This window comes from Tupaia chinensis, unplaced genomic scaffold, assembly GCF_000334495.1.
Source record: "Tupaia chinensis unplaced genomic scaffold, TupChi_1.0 Scaffold000346_1, whole genome shotgun sequence".
NCBI lineage: Eukaryota > Metazoa > Chordata > Mammalia > Scandentia > Tupaiidae > Tupaia > Tupaia belangeri.
The window spans coordinates 1,058,347-1,072,516 of NW_006159840.1; the positions used below are offsets into that span (position 1 = coordinate 1,058,347).

Below are 14,170 nucleotides of genomic sequence, written 5' to 3' on the forward strand. Positions count from 1 at the left end.
TGCTGGGGATTCTTGCGGTAGTCTCCAACTGACCCCCCGCCTGCGTTCTTCCCCATAATACCCATTTTCGATTGTGCACCCTAAAATCTGATCCCACTACGAGCCTGGGAGGCGTAAGTGCTTTTGATCTGAGTCCGTTGAGTGAGGGTGGTGAGGACTTCAGGGTTTGGGGAGCGGCCAGGCCTGGGCTGGACACCAGCGGCCCAGCGAGTAGGTGACCTTGGTGCCCAGGCAGGGCGACAGGAAGCTCTGACAGACACGTGCCGTCACACCGTGGGCAGTGCGGAGGGGTACGCTGAGCGCCTGCAGAGGCGGCCAGAGAAACCTGCTGAGAACCACGGGACGCAGGAACCGTGGGACGCCAGGTGCTCCACAGCCATGACTGTTCATTTCCCTTTCACGTAAAGGAGTAAACCCGGGAACGGCTCAGGGCCGCGGCGTTCTCCACCAGAGACGCCCTGTTCTCCTGGTCCCCGCCTTCTCTACTTCTGTGTGTGTTCTCAGTCCATCCGTTCCCTTCCACGTCCCTTTGCCTCGCAGGCCGGGGCAGCTGGCGCCCAACATGGGATGAATAAATGAACAAGGGCCTGAGGACAGAGGAACTACGGAGGACAAGACACGTGGACACCCCCAAAAAAGCCGGGGCCCAGGAATTGAAAGGAGTCAGGTGTAAAACATGGGGACAAAGTTGTCTAAAGACAGAGACATGTATGTTCAAAAGCTGCTTCATACTGTTTCCCTCGGACAGGATGACACATCGCCCTAATGACTGACTGCTGTAGTCTGCCCGGGGTGCCACATGGGCCTTAGCTGGGATAGAGACTGCTGCAATTGATTGAGGATGTCTGTCCTGGGCATGGGTATTGGGGAGTGGTGACGTGAGTACCGTGGTCTGCATTCTCTATCCCAGAGGAAGGATAGAAGAGTTGTGTGATGTTGTTGATCTCTTTAAAGGGTCTGCAGTCCAAGTTATCCCACAGTTGTTGGAGCTACAATAATTTCAACACCACATAAGTAATGTGGAAATGTAATATCCAGATCACAAAAACTTTAAGGCCAAAGAGAAAGGACATTTGATTTCCAGGAGGGCAAACAGGCTGGAGCTTGTGATTTTGATCCTGAAACAAGTGCTCGGGCTCCCGTGAAAGAGGCCTGGACACTGAAAGAAGCTTTCGAGTCTGGAGCTTAGTGTGCCTTAACGAAGGCAGCCTTTTCAGTAAAATAGAATGTTCCCGTTCATTTTCTTTTTGTCCCAAATGAACTTACCAGTAATAGAACAAGAAGCAGAAGTTGGGGAGTGTCACTGTGAACTGGAGCCACCTCCAGTGAGGCAGTGCATGGGCCACCCCGGCCAGCACCAGGAGCCCAACGGTGAAGGCGGCTTGGTAAAAGATCCCTACAGTCCTCCGGTAGCCCAGCCCGACATACTCCGTAACTGCAGAGAGAATGCAGGTGTCAACGCCACTGAGTACAGCAGTGAGCTGGCTGAGGCATCAAGACCGCCGACCTCAAAAATACAGTCCACGTTCTAGAATTCTCTGTACAGGTATCTGGACAACTTAAAATGTTCTTTTCCTAAAGGATGATTTTATTTATTTATTTATTATTGTTATTCAATTTGACCAGAGAGAGACAGAGAGAGAGAGAAAGTCACTAGGTCTGGGATTCAAACCACAGTCAGCCGTGTGGGGAGTCCAACACCTTAACCACCATGCCACCGACCAGCCCTGACAATTTTAAGTATTCTTCAGGGCTTATTTTATAATTATTGCTGTTCAAAGAGTTAATATGAATTTTATCACCCCCCATTACATGAGATGACAGGCCTGCTGACATAAGCAAAAGAATTTTACTTACAAATTAATTTCAAAGACATAGGCAATTCTATTTCAGATAGAAACAACATTTTGACTTAGAATAATGAGGCAATGATAGCTCAAGCCCTCCGTGAATGAATCAAGCATTGACTTTAGCTTGTAGGTGGCTTCTATATAAACGAACCTCCGACTGTATGGGTTAAGCATTTTCTTTGCTGTCCTGTTTGTGTAAGTGGCTTGGAAACCCGGCAGAGGGCTGGACTCTGCTAGTGCTGGCCCGCAAGAACTGGTTCTTAAAATTGCAGGAACTTTGCCCGCTTGTCGTTAAACCCATTGGTATCTCAAAATCAGCCATCGTGGGAGTATTTACACCTTGGAAATGGGAAAATGCAGGAAAGCAGGGCTGTCCATTCTTCGAGAGCCAATTTCCCAGTGTGCCACTGCACCAGGCGCGGCCGTCGGCTTTGTCCCATCCCTAGGCTACACTGCTACGGAGAGGTGAGCTCCACGTAGTGCAATTAGGGGGTGCTTTTGTATTACTCCTCCGCAAGCCATGGCTTTTGTTTTAAATGTTTGGCAAACATATTAAAGACTTCAGTTATTGATAAAACAAATAGAAATGCAAAATATTTGTATAAATTGCTGTAAATTATCAACAAAGTCTTTAAAAAATAGAGTTAAATAGAATGATGTAAGTGCTGAAATTAGAAATGTCCGTTTTTCCACGTGGTCGCACCGAGAAGTTTAGGAGAGGTGGCTCAGATGTAAATGTATGCAGGGCACCCACATATGTACGGGGCACGTGTGCTATAGGGCGCGTGTGCTTGCCAGAGAAGGTCAGAGAGAGATGCAGAGACAGGGAAAGTGAGAAATCACCCCTCTGCCCAGGGGGTGGCCGTGCTGCAATCCCTTCTCCTCCATTCTCCTTTCAGGACCCTGGCCACACATACCTGCTCGGTGTGTCTGTCAGGCCGACAGGTCTGGCCCTTGGCACGTGGGATCCAGCGGCCCCACATCATGCCCCCTGCTGGCCCTACACATTTTATGCATTACGTATTGCAGTAACCTAATGACTAATTGAACAGCTGCACGTGGATCCCTTTGTTGGCGTAACACTTCTTAGGCGCCCACCGCGGCAGGGCTCGTGTTAAGCACCTCTTCATCTCATGAGATTCTCCAAGTTAACGTCCTCAAGTAAAACGGTAGGCACGTGTATTCTCTCCTGGATGATGAGAGCTTTGTTACTTATTTCAAAGTATCCACTTCCCTTTCTATAAATGCTATTGGAATGTGGCCAAAGGGAAAGGAATGATAAGATGAGTTCCAAGATCTAATTTTGGTCTCAGTTTTTCTCAGTATTGCTTTAAAGATGCTATGTTAGAACCCAAACATGCTGGCTGGCCCTGTTGCCTAGTGGTTAAGGAAGCCAGACCCGCATAGCCAACCGGGACTTGAATCCTGACCCCAGCAGCTTGGGAAACATGCCGGATGCATGTACATGTGTGCCCCCAGCCCCAAAAGAAGGGGGAGCTGGGGGAGAAAAGAGGACTATGTAGCCACGTCCCATGGGGCTGCTTTCTCTCTCCCTCCTCTTTGTCTCTGTCTCTGTCTGGCAAGCACACACGCCCTCTGGCAATTAGAAGAATCATTACATCTGCTACACCCTATGGAGCTTACCCAGAACTGTGGCTACAATGAGCAGGGTGTAAATTACATTCTGGACCTACAGAGGGCTTGCTGGAGTAACCCAGGTTGACCAAAGGACTTGTATTCTCAGCTTCCTTATATTTAAATTGAGAACGGTTATGGTTTACTAGACTGTAGAAACACAACGCAGAAAAGTCCTTTATGAGAGCACTTTTAGACATTACCCACCTGGGCCCCAAATTCCGTTTCATCTCTATTTTCTCCCTTTTTATTGAGAGGTTTTTGCTATAGGGTGTGTGCACTCGCCAGACAGACAGAGAGAGACATAGAGACAGAAAGCGAGAAATCACCCCCCAGGGGGGATGGCCACGCCACAATCCCTTCTCCATTTTCCTCTCGGGATCTTGGGCATGCATGAGCACGCACCTGGCGTGAGTTTAAGCCACCGGGTCTGGGACTCGAACTGCGGTCGACTACGTGGGAGTCCAGCAACATAGCCATTACGCTAACTGCTGGTCCCTCATCTCTATTTTCTTTATAGAGGTATCAAGTTAGGAGGGAGCAAACCAATGCAGACTCCTTGGGACAGCGTGCGGCAAACCGCCTTCAGCAGCATGCATCTGCTGACAAGTCGTGGCCGGGAAGTTTCGCCATTTCTCTGCCTAAGCCCCAAGGGCACAGAAGGGTTACAGGAGAATCTGGGTGGCACTATGCTCACCCCTGTTTTTGCCTTCATTGCTTTCTATACAGGAAGAATGCAAATGGAGTGGACCGAAAAGACTTTAGAAATTCTTCTCAGGCCAGTAGGTGGCATGGTGGTTAAGGGCTTTGGACTCGCACATGGCTGACCATGGTTCAAGTCCCGGACCTGATGGCTTGCTTTCTCACTTTCCCTCTTTCTCTTTCGCTTTCTCTCACTCTGTCCCTCTCTGGTCAAATTAAAATAAATAAAATTAAGTAAAGTAATTCTTTAAAAAAAGAGAAATTCTTCTTATTCAGAAAAAATAAAATCTCAACACTATGTGGAAGCTGAGCCCATGCTCCACGCAGTCACCCCACCTGACCGTGGTGGCAGCGACGTCCCTTGGTCCCCACAGCTGTGACCCCAGCGTCCTTACTCAGGGTGTAGCCGATTGTCCAGCCCGCTTTGCTGACCAGCCCTTGGATCATGCGGAAAGTCAACACCCACGCGTATGTGGGGGAGACGGCCATGAGCATCCCGGAGGTGGCGTTTATGAGGATCGTAATCAGGAGGCAGAGCTTACGGCCAAACCTGCAGAGAGAGACACAGAGGGACTGGGTTACATTCAATCCACGCAAGTTACGGAAATCTAAACAAATGAGAGGCTACGTCAGGGGGGCAGGAACTGGAGTCCACATCCACCTGGCTTCAGTTCTGTCCAGAACTGTCCCTCAGCATACTACGCACACGATTAAAGTGCAACGAACCCCACTTACTCCAGGGCTAAGGTCCCACTTGGTGGCAGGTCTACAGAGAGGGGTCATTCTTCCAGGCCACCCGAAGTGGCTGCCCTGCGGGCCTGTCTAGGTCTGACCTCATCATCTGAGCTGGGCCTTTGCACTGAGAGTCTCAACCAACTGCCCACTCAAGAGAGCTTTTGCCTTGGAAGGACCAATGGTCAGCGTTCAGCGCACTCCTGCATCCATCATGAGTGCTCCTGGGTGCCCTGATCTTTGCGTGCCTGCATGGAAGCCACACGTGTTGCCAGTCCATAGGGCGCTGGCTAGGGAGCGCCCAGGGAGGATGGCTTCCATCAGCTGAGGGACATGGAGAGCTGTCCTTGTATATAGAAACGAGGGGCAACTGGCAGCCTGAGGCCGATCGTGGCCTCTGTCACACTGGGCACGTCGTTCAGGCTCACTCAGTTTCTTCATCTGGAAAGGATCTAGCTCACCTGTCTGAAAGAGGCTTAAGTGAGATATTAGTGACACATTTAAGGAGCTTGGCACGGCGCTGCTCCCTCCCTCTCTTCCTCTCTTCCTCCTCTTGCCCAGCTGGCTCTCAGAGTGGGCTTGGGGCCAGGACACTTTATTATTCTGTTATTATTTAGAAAAGGCCCTTGTGACTTCTTTTTCATTTTTTCTAAGTTTGTTTATTTCCTCCAAGAGAGAGAGAGAGAGAGAGAGAGAGAGAGAGAGAGAGGCATTCCCAACGCAGCCCCAGCCAGCCTGGGACACAGACACAGAACTGCAATCCCAGCATGTGCTGCGAGGCCTCAGGTAGCAAACCGAGTCCTGCCCCATGTGGGGCCAGCTGTGTTGCTGCTGTGCCGCCGAGGGCCCGCAACTCTTCCTGTCACCTTTTCATTAGGTCCCCCTGATTTGTTATAAAAGACACCCTAATCTGCTGTTAGTAAGTATTTTAAAAGTTCCTCATAGGAAATGATGTTTGAGGACCAGCCCACAATAGTATTCCATACGGCTGACGGCACAGTTCGAGTCCTGAATCCAGCTGAATCCAGAAACAGGCCTGGTGTGTGTGTGCCCAAATCCCCAAAGAAGGGAGACAGAGGAGGAGGGCTGCGGTGTGACCATGCCCCAGGGGGTGCTCACTCGCTTTCCCTCCCTTTTATTTATCTGTTTACCTATCTCAGTTTGGATGGGGACTTATTGTCACTAGGCCTGCACATTCTAGGGATGACTGGACATTGCTTAATTAATGCTGTTGTTGGGGACCAGCAGTTAGCGTAATGGCTATGTCGCTGGACTCCCACGTAGTCGACCGTGGTTCGCGTCCCGGACCCGGTGACTTAAAACTCATGCCGGGCGCGTGTGCGTACGTGCCCAAGATCCCTAGAGGAAAATGGAGGAGAAGGGATTGCGGCGTGACCATCCCCCCTGGGGGGTGATTTCTCGCTTTCTGTCTCTCTGTCTCTCTCTGTCTGTCTGGCGAGCGCACGCGCCCTACAGTGAAAATCTCTCCAAAAACAAACAAACAAACAAAAATATAATGTTGTTGTTATTCAATAACTGTATCTACTGAGTGTAGCAAATACTAATTGTTTCAAAATAATCTGTTAATATTTATTTATTACTATTTATTTGTGGACACTAATCCATAAAACATGAAGTGTACGGATCAAGCAGTCTTGTTAGTAATGAACGTAAATGACTAAACCTCTTAAATGTCTTAGAGCCCTGTCCGACCACGTCAGCCCTTACTTCTCAGCAATGGCTGCCCGCTGTAGACGTGCCCCCCCTTGGCCTGGCATTCAAAGCTTCCAAGGTCACATCTTGACTTCTTTTATAACCTGAGTTCCCCCTCCTCACATTCTCCTACCCAAACTCTTTCCTTTGTCCTCCAAGAGTGTATAACCTATAAACATTTGCTCAAGTGACAATTCTCCCCCTTCAGAAGCGGATTCAGGCACGAAACACCACAGTGATGGACAAAAAACCTTTGGAAGATGAGGGAGTATTCACCATCTGAGATCAGACCAAGAAAACCAAATCCGTGATGCTGAGAATCCTCACTGGGGAACAGGGTCCTGACCCTCATCAAGCTAGCTTTAAAAACAGAAGAGATGTTGGGACAGCGATGCGAGATTTTCTTTTTCCAAAGAGCCACGTAAGTGGATGAAGGAAAAAAGGGGTAGGAGAGGAGGACGCCAGGACCGATGCGTCCACTGGCCCCCAGCTGCTTCCTCGCCCCTCGGGTAGCCCTGGAGTAGCAGGGGTGTAGAGACGGTCCAGCAGCACATGGGCGCTGGCCAGAAATGCAGAATCTCAGGCTCCCCATGACCTGCTGGGATTGGAATTTTGACGAAAGCCCGCTCTTAACATTCGAGAAGCAGCATTTTAATTTCACTGAGCGCTCTGTAGCCACACCTGACGATGAATCCAATCTGTTTTTGAAGGCGGTTGTGATTCTAGATGACGAATGACAAGTGAGGATGTGGGGCCAGCGGGTGGTGTGGTGGTTACAGCACTGGACTCCCACATGGTGCTGGTTATGGTGCTGGCCAATGTGGTTCAAGTCCCAGACCCAGTGGCTTGAAAACCACGCTGGGCAAATGTGTGTGTGTGCCCAAAGTCCCAGGAGGGGAATGGAGGAGAAGGGATTGTGGCATGGCCTTCCCCCTGGGGGGGATTTTCTCATTTTCCCTCTCCCCGTCTCTCTCTGGCAAGTGCATGTGCCCTATGGCAAAACAAACAACAACCACAACAAAACCGAAAAGCAAACGAGAACGCTCCCTAATGCGCCCAGCGGGCAGTAGTCAGCAGAGGACTGGTTTCGGAAGACGCCTGTGGTTGGGTACGTTGACTGCAGCCCCTGGGACTGCAGCTCTGCTCTGCTCTGTCCCTTGGGGTGCTGCCTCCCCAGAGCTCAGTATTAGACTTGCAGAAAATTTGCAAGCTGGTATTAAACAGTCATTATTGGAAATTAGGTGTAGACGCAAGTTAAAAAGCTTTATTAAAATGAGTTTGTCATAAATATACCCCCAAAATTGTATCCTAATTATCTTACTCTATTTGACTGTCTGTACTCATGAGGGTTTCTGTGTCCTGTGGTGTGCTCATAAGAAAATAGACAAGCAAGGGTTAAAAGGAGGGCCCGACAGGAGCCCTACTTAGGTTCATAAAAGGACCCAGGATAAAGACCCTGAGATAAGCTTTTACAACAGGGAAAACAGACATTCAGCCCCCTCTGGTGCCAGCAAACAAACTTGTTCAAATTAATAAGGACCCAGGATAAAGACCCCGAGATAAACTTTTACAACAGGGAGAATATATTCCAGGTCCCCTTCTGGGGCGACAAACAAACTCACTCAAATTAATAAGGACCCAGGATAAAGACCCCGAGATAAACTTTTACAACAGGCAAACAGACTTTCTGGAACCCCCTCTGGCGCCACCTCGGAGGACTGCCTGGGGCTCATAGATGGTCTGCATTCCTGAAAAACAACCAGGTCCCTAACCCCCAATCCTGACCCAGTTCACAGTTTACCTTACCCCGCCCCCAGAGTGATCCCATAAGAGAGACCCTCTCCAGACTAGAACCTGCAATCCTGCTCAGGTCTTGCCTGGGTATTCTCACCCAGGTGCTAATAAGCTTAACTCTGGCTCATGCTCCAGTTTCAGTCTCCTGTAAGTTCATTTACCGCCCATCCAACCACCAGCCCCATTGCCCCACCGCACCCCTGCAGTCCTGTGCCTGTGGGCGGAAATGCTACAGGAGATGGGAGTTTCCAGCCAACTCTGTCCAGCGACCTCATTTTGGTGGCTTGAAATGGAACACGGTGGGAGTGTTTACACTGGAAATCAGAAGATGCTACAAACTCGGCTTTTTCCCCAGACAGCCAGTTGTTAAACATTTGCAAGCATGCCACGAAAACAGCACTCAAAATGACAGCTCTTCAGAGTAAAACACCCGGCATTGGTGAAGGGTCATTTTCTGGGTCAGGTAACACTCAGAGTCACCATGTAGGAGGTCATGGGTGAAGGAGTGAATTAGATGTCTTGCAGAAGATGTACTTTAAAACTCTGTGACTGCATTAAATCTCCCTCCCTCCCTTCCTTCTCTTTTAATTTGTAAAGCTGACACTCGAAAAGCCAACTTGGTGTAAGACTCAGCGTTTTCCCTCCCTCCTTCTTTCCTTCCTTCCTTCCTTCCTTCCTTCCTTCCTTCCTTCCTTCCTTCCTTCCTTCCTTCCTTCCTTCCTTCCTTCCTTCCTTCCTTCCTTCCTTCCTTCCTTCCTTCCTTCCTTCCTTCCTTCCTTCCTTCCTTCCTTCCTTCCTTCCTTCCTTCCTTCCTTCCTTCCTTCCTTCCTTCCTTCCTTCCTTCCTTCCTTCCTTCCTTCCTTCCTTCCTTCCTTCCTTCCTTCCTTCCTTCCTTCCTTCCTTCCTTCCTTCCTTCCTTCCTTCCTTCCTTCCTTCCTTCCTTCCTTCCTTCCTTCCTTCCTTCCTTCCTTCCTTCCTTCCTTCCTTCCTTCCTTCCTTTCTTTCTTTCTTTCTTTCTTTCTTTCTTTTTCTTTCTTTCTCTCCCTCTCTCTTCCTTCCTTCCTACCTACCTTCCTTCCTCCCTCCCTTCCTTCTTTCCTTTTTCTTTCTTCTCTTTCTTTCCTTTAATTCTTTCTTTCTTTTCTTTCTTCTGTTCTTTCTTTCTTTCTTCTTTTTTTATTTTTATTTTAATTTATTTTTTATAAATAAAGCGTGCTTATTTGTTCTATGAAAGGGTGCGAGAGACAGTTACCTCACAGGGTCTTCGCCCTGTGACCCACCCCATGCCGCTGGCCAGAGGCAGAGGCAGCTGTCGTGCACAGGGAGACCGCAGGACATGAGCCAGGGACCCTCCCACGTGGCCTCAGCCTCAGCGCACGGCATCATACTCCACAGCCGGGGCTGGCCAAGGCTTGGCATTCTCACAACCTTTTCACAATGCCCTCCTGGTTTTCTTCTAAAATCCCAACCAGCTGTGGGGGTATATTTTAAAAACTCTGTGTAGAAGACAATGTGCTTTAATTTTGGTTTGATCTGTGGCTAAAATAGGTTTCCATGAGAATCTTGGGCCAATGCATAAAATGTGAAAATTGTACGTATTGGTATGCACAAAATGAATTGTGCTTCTTTCTTTTCGGCCCCTGTGGTGGACGTCACACTGCTCTGACCACCATTCGCACCTTCCATGCATGCACACATGGGACAGAAGGAACAGCCGCCAGCAAAACTGGGCAATTTCAGGAAAGGGATAGAGGCGTGCAGCCGTGGGGAGAGCACCGAGTAGTTACCGAGAGGGCTCAGCAGCAGGAGCAGGCCGAGGCCGTCTAAGAAGGTGGATAATTTACCAGGCTCCTACCTCAGGAATGCACTGGCACTGGGACATTGTAACCAACTGTCTCTCCGAGGGGCTGAGAATGATTAACCCCGTGTGAGGCGTGTGAGGCGCAGACTCCTGTCGCTCACCTCCTTCCAGCTGGCTGAGTGTTCTGTCTCCACCTGAGAGCACAGGAGGGTGCCGAGTGGGCATGAGGGGCTGGCTTGACCCGAAGCCGCCCACTGGACCCAGACCAGACTTTGGACCTCCCTTGTTAATGTGTCTTTTTGACTTAATGGGCCACCTCCGAACAACATCCTTCATTCTGTGGCAATGAAAATAAAAATGGATGGCCTTGTTTCACCTCACAAACCCCCCACAGAAAGCCCCAGGAGCCTCACCAAGAAGCTGAGCAGACAGCTGTAACCTGGTGTGAGGACGGGGCTGCCAGCTGGCCCAGAGCCTTCCCCCTCCTGCTGCCAGGTGGGCCCGGGTCCCTGCCCGGCGCAGAGGCCCTGCATGTGGGTGCAAGCATGTGGTGGTGGGGGGAGGGGGGAGTGATAGGAGAAGCCATTGTTAGTAATCCTTAAGACATTTTCAAGTCTTTCCCCTCCCCCATAAGGCACATGCCCTAGCTAAAGAGACAGAGAAAGGGAAAGGAATCACCCCCCAGCAAGGATGACCCCCTGCAAGTACTTCTCTTCTATCCTCTCCTTAGGATTTTGGCATGCACGCATGTGTTTCCAACATGATTTTCAAGCCGCCAGGTCAGGGACTCAAACTGCAGTCAGTCAGGTGGGAATATAGCATCTTATCCACCATGCCACCTGCTGGCCCCTACATTTGCACGTTTTAAGGCGGCCTGACAATACAACATAAGTAGAAAACTATTCTACTTACATTTGCTATTATACTCACAGGATTGGGTTTATATCACAGATAGAGATGGGGGCAATGAGCATTTTTACGTTACCATCTATTTCAGAGTTAGATACCTATGTATGTACATTTTAAAGTAAATTTAAATATACATCATTGTTTTGCATTTATATTTTACAGAGAATTATGGTTATAGATCACTATGTGAGTAGGTAACTAATGATTAAAGAGAATAATACTGTCTAAAATGTTAAGCACAGGCCCAGTCATGGTGGCGCAGGAGGTAGGCCACTGCCGCGCAATATCAAAGCCACATGGGAGGGCCAGGTTCAGATCCTGGGTCTCCCTGCACCCGTCAGCTCCACTCACATGATCCCGGCTGGCTGGGAGGCTGGGGGAACTGCAGGCTGGCAAGACCCCGTCGAGGGTTCTCTTTCTCTCAAAAAGAAATAAGCTTTGAAGAAAAAAATGGCGAGCCCCATCTCCCACACAGCACACTCAATAATCAGTCGGCATGGTGACTAGTACGTTTGTCCTGAGGGCCAGTCACACAGTGCGTCCCAAGCAGAAAGCAAGTTTCCTGATGCTCTCCCCTTCAGGACTCCAAAATGTCTCTAACTGCTCATCAACAGAGCAAAATGCACGCTTTCTCTTTACTCATGTAAGTGTGTGCACATGTGCACGCACACACACACACAAGGGCAGGCGGGAGAGAGGGGGGTCCCCTCCACGGGGTTGGTCATAGCGACCCCCTCCCTCTGACTCTCCAGCCCACCAAATCTGAGGCCGCAGGCCAATCAGGCTGGGGATTTTTGTCATGTGGGATCCAGATCCTCTTGAGCGGTGCATTGCCGCTGGCCTGCGGAGCTGGTCAATCAGAGATGGGGGTCGTAAGGAACTTCCGGCACGGTGAACCGGGGAGCGCCAAATGATGGATAGACAGACACGGGGTAGCCGACTGACAGAATGAACCTCGCCCACAGAGACCTCGACTCACCCGCGAGGCTGTCTGCTGTGAGAGGCCTTTCCTCACCCCTGTCCAGGGACACTGAATGTGGATATTTACCTCTCTGGGGCTAGACAGGCCTGTCTCCCTTTCATCAGATTGCATCCCAGTTCCCACACACGTAGTCACATGTGGCCCCAGGGATCAGCTCAGGAATCCCGCGATCCCACACACATTGGGGAGGTCTCCTGCTGGGTCTGGTGCTGGTGGCTTCTGGTGCATGAGCGACAAGTAGGGGTGGGGACGGAGCCTGGAGGCCCTGAGGACTCATGCCCAGGTGGTTGGTGATGAGGCCAAAGAATGAACTGAGAGTTAGTGAAGGGGCTGAGTCCTCTGCTACTCTCCCTCCTAACCCTAAATGAAACCCCAAAACAGCCCCCACTGCCCCAGGAGAATTTGGAAATAAAGACATTGGTCATTATTATTGAAGCAGCAGGAAAAAATCTAAGGTTGTGAAGACAGCCAAGGTATGGCTGGGGACTGCGGTCTGTGTGTCGGGGAGGGGATGGTATTCAAGCAGGGGAGGCGAACTGGAGTGGTTTTCGAACCCGTGGGTTCTCTAGACTCCACACAGCTGTGAGCGCCACCTACCTGTCTGCCGTGTAGCCGATGCCCACAGAACCGATTAAAAACCCCACGTTCACGGCCGCCTGGAACAGGTCCAGCATCCAGGAGTTGGCACATACCAGGTTAAACTGTTCCGAGGCAGGAGAGAGAGAAAACGGAATCCCGTTAGAGCCCTGTCAGTCGCACGCAGCCTGCGAACTTCCCAAACCGCCTCAGTTTGGAGGAAGCTGGTCGAATGGCAGAATCCCGTTGCGTCTCGGACCATTTCATTTTCTTTACACGACCATCAGATTTGCCCCACAAATCAGATTTGGCTCAATCAGCTGAAAATGGGTCATTGGTCCATTTAAAGACAAACCCGTTTTCCCTTTTCTCATTTTTTTTTTTTTTCTGAGAGAATTTTGCTATAGGGCATGCGTGCTCACCAGACAGAGACAGAGAGACAGAAAGTGAGAAATCAGCCCCCGGGGAATGGCCACACCACAGTCCCTTCTCCATTCTCCTCTTGGGATTTTGGGCACGCACAGTACCCAGTGTGAATTTCAAGCCGCTGCGTCCAGGACTCGAACTGCAGTCGGCCATGTGGCAGTCCAGCCCCTCAACCATTATGCCACCTGCAGCCCCTTTCCTTTCTCATTTTAATATAGGGCAACGAAGAGGTGTGTGGACACGATGCACACAGTGCCCCGGGGGAGATGGGCTCGCGAGTGTGACGGGAGGGGGGCGCCGGTCCCCACGTTGGAACAAGAGGCAGGCGTATGACCAGCGAGCTGGCTTCTAGGCTGACTGTGCTGAGAGTCCCGCTCTCGCAGCCTGGGGCAGCTTTGCTCTGCTCTGGGCCTTGGTGTCCCCGGGCCACGTAGCCCTCACGTTCCGTGTGCTCTGTCCACGCGCCCCGCATTCCACACGCGTGTCTGACCACTGTGGAGTCTTCAAAGTCGGCTCCTCTCCCACACGTCAGGTCAGCACAGAGTCTTCCCACATCACGGCTCCCGTGCGTGGGCATCACGGCTCTTGTAGGGGCTCAGGAGATGACACCCCAAAGCCTGCGCTGTGGCTTGCTGAGTCTTTTGAACTCAAGGAGGTGGGAGGTCTTAAAGCACTGCAGAAGCCAGGTCTCTCTCTGCCCTTCCCCTGCCCTCTGCCTCCTGCCCTTTCTCCCCAACACAGACCACAGAAACCAGAATCCCTCTTCCCCAAGGCTGCTCATAGAAACTGGAGCCCCCCACCCCACCCTGCACCAGCCATAAAGGAAAGGACACTCTGCCTTTTCCTGGAAGCCCCTCGCAGGGGCCTGCCGGGTTACCTCCTCAGCGATCGCCGTAGATCCTACGCATTGTCCAGTCCCTTTCTGCGCCGGCCGTGACTCACTGAGCCGAAGCATAAAAACTGTTCGCCCTGGGTCTCGCGTCTTCCTCTCGGAAGGCTCACGTGTCCCATAAAGCTTCGCCCACCTCAGTCTGTTAAGCTCGTCTCTCT

The 14,170-nt window shown here is 50.7% G+C and overlaps 1 protein-coding gene across 1 annotated transcript in view; it reads right to left on the bottom strand.

The window, feature by feature from the left end:
• The window catches only part of SLC22A2 (solute carrier family 22 member 2), a gene marked incomplete in the record, with an annotated part of 37,808 nt that overhangs the window by 21,375 nt on the left and 2,263 nt on the right, over positions 1 to 14,170 (bottom strand). Inside the window, 3 exon segments of the mRNA XM_027773356.1 lie at positions 1,267 to 1,435; positions 4,583 to 4,737; positions 12,716 to 12,819. Of these exon segments, the coding sequence (XP_027629157.1) occupies positions 1,267 to 1,435; positions 4,583 to 4,737; positions 12,716 to 12,819 (428 nt within the window).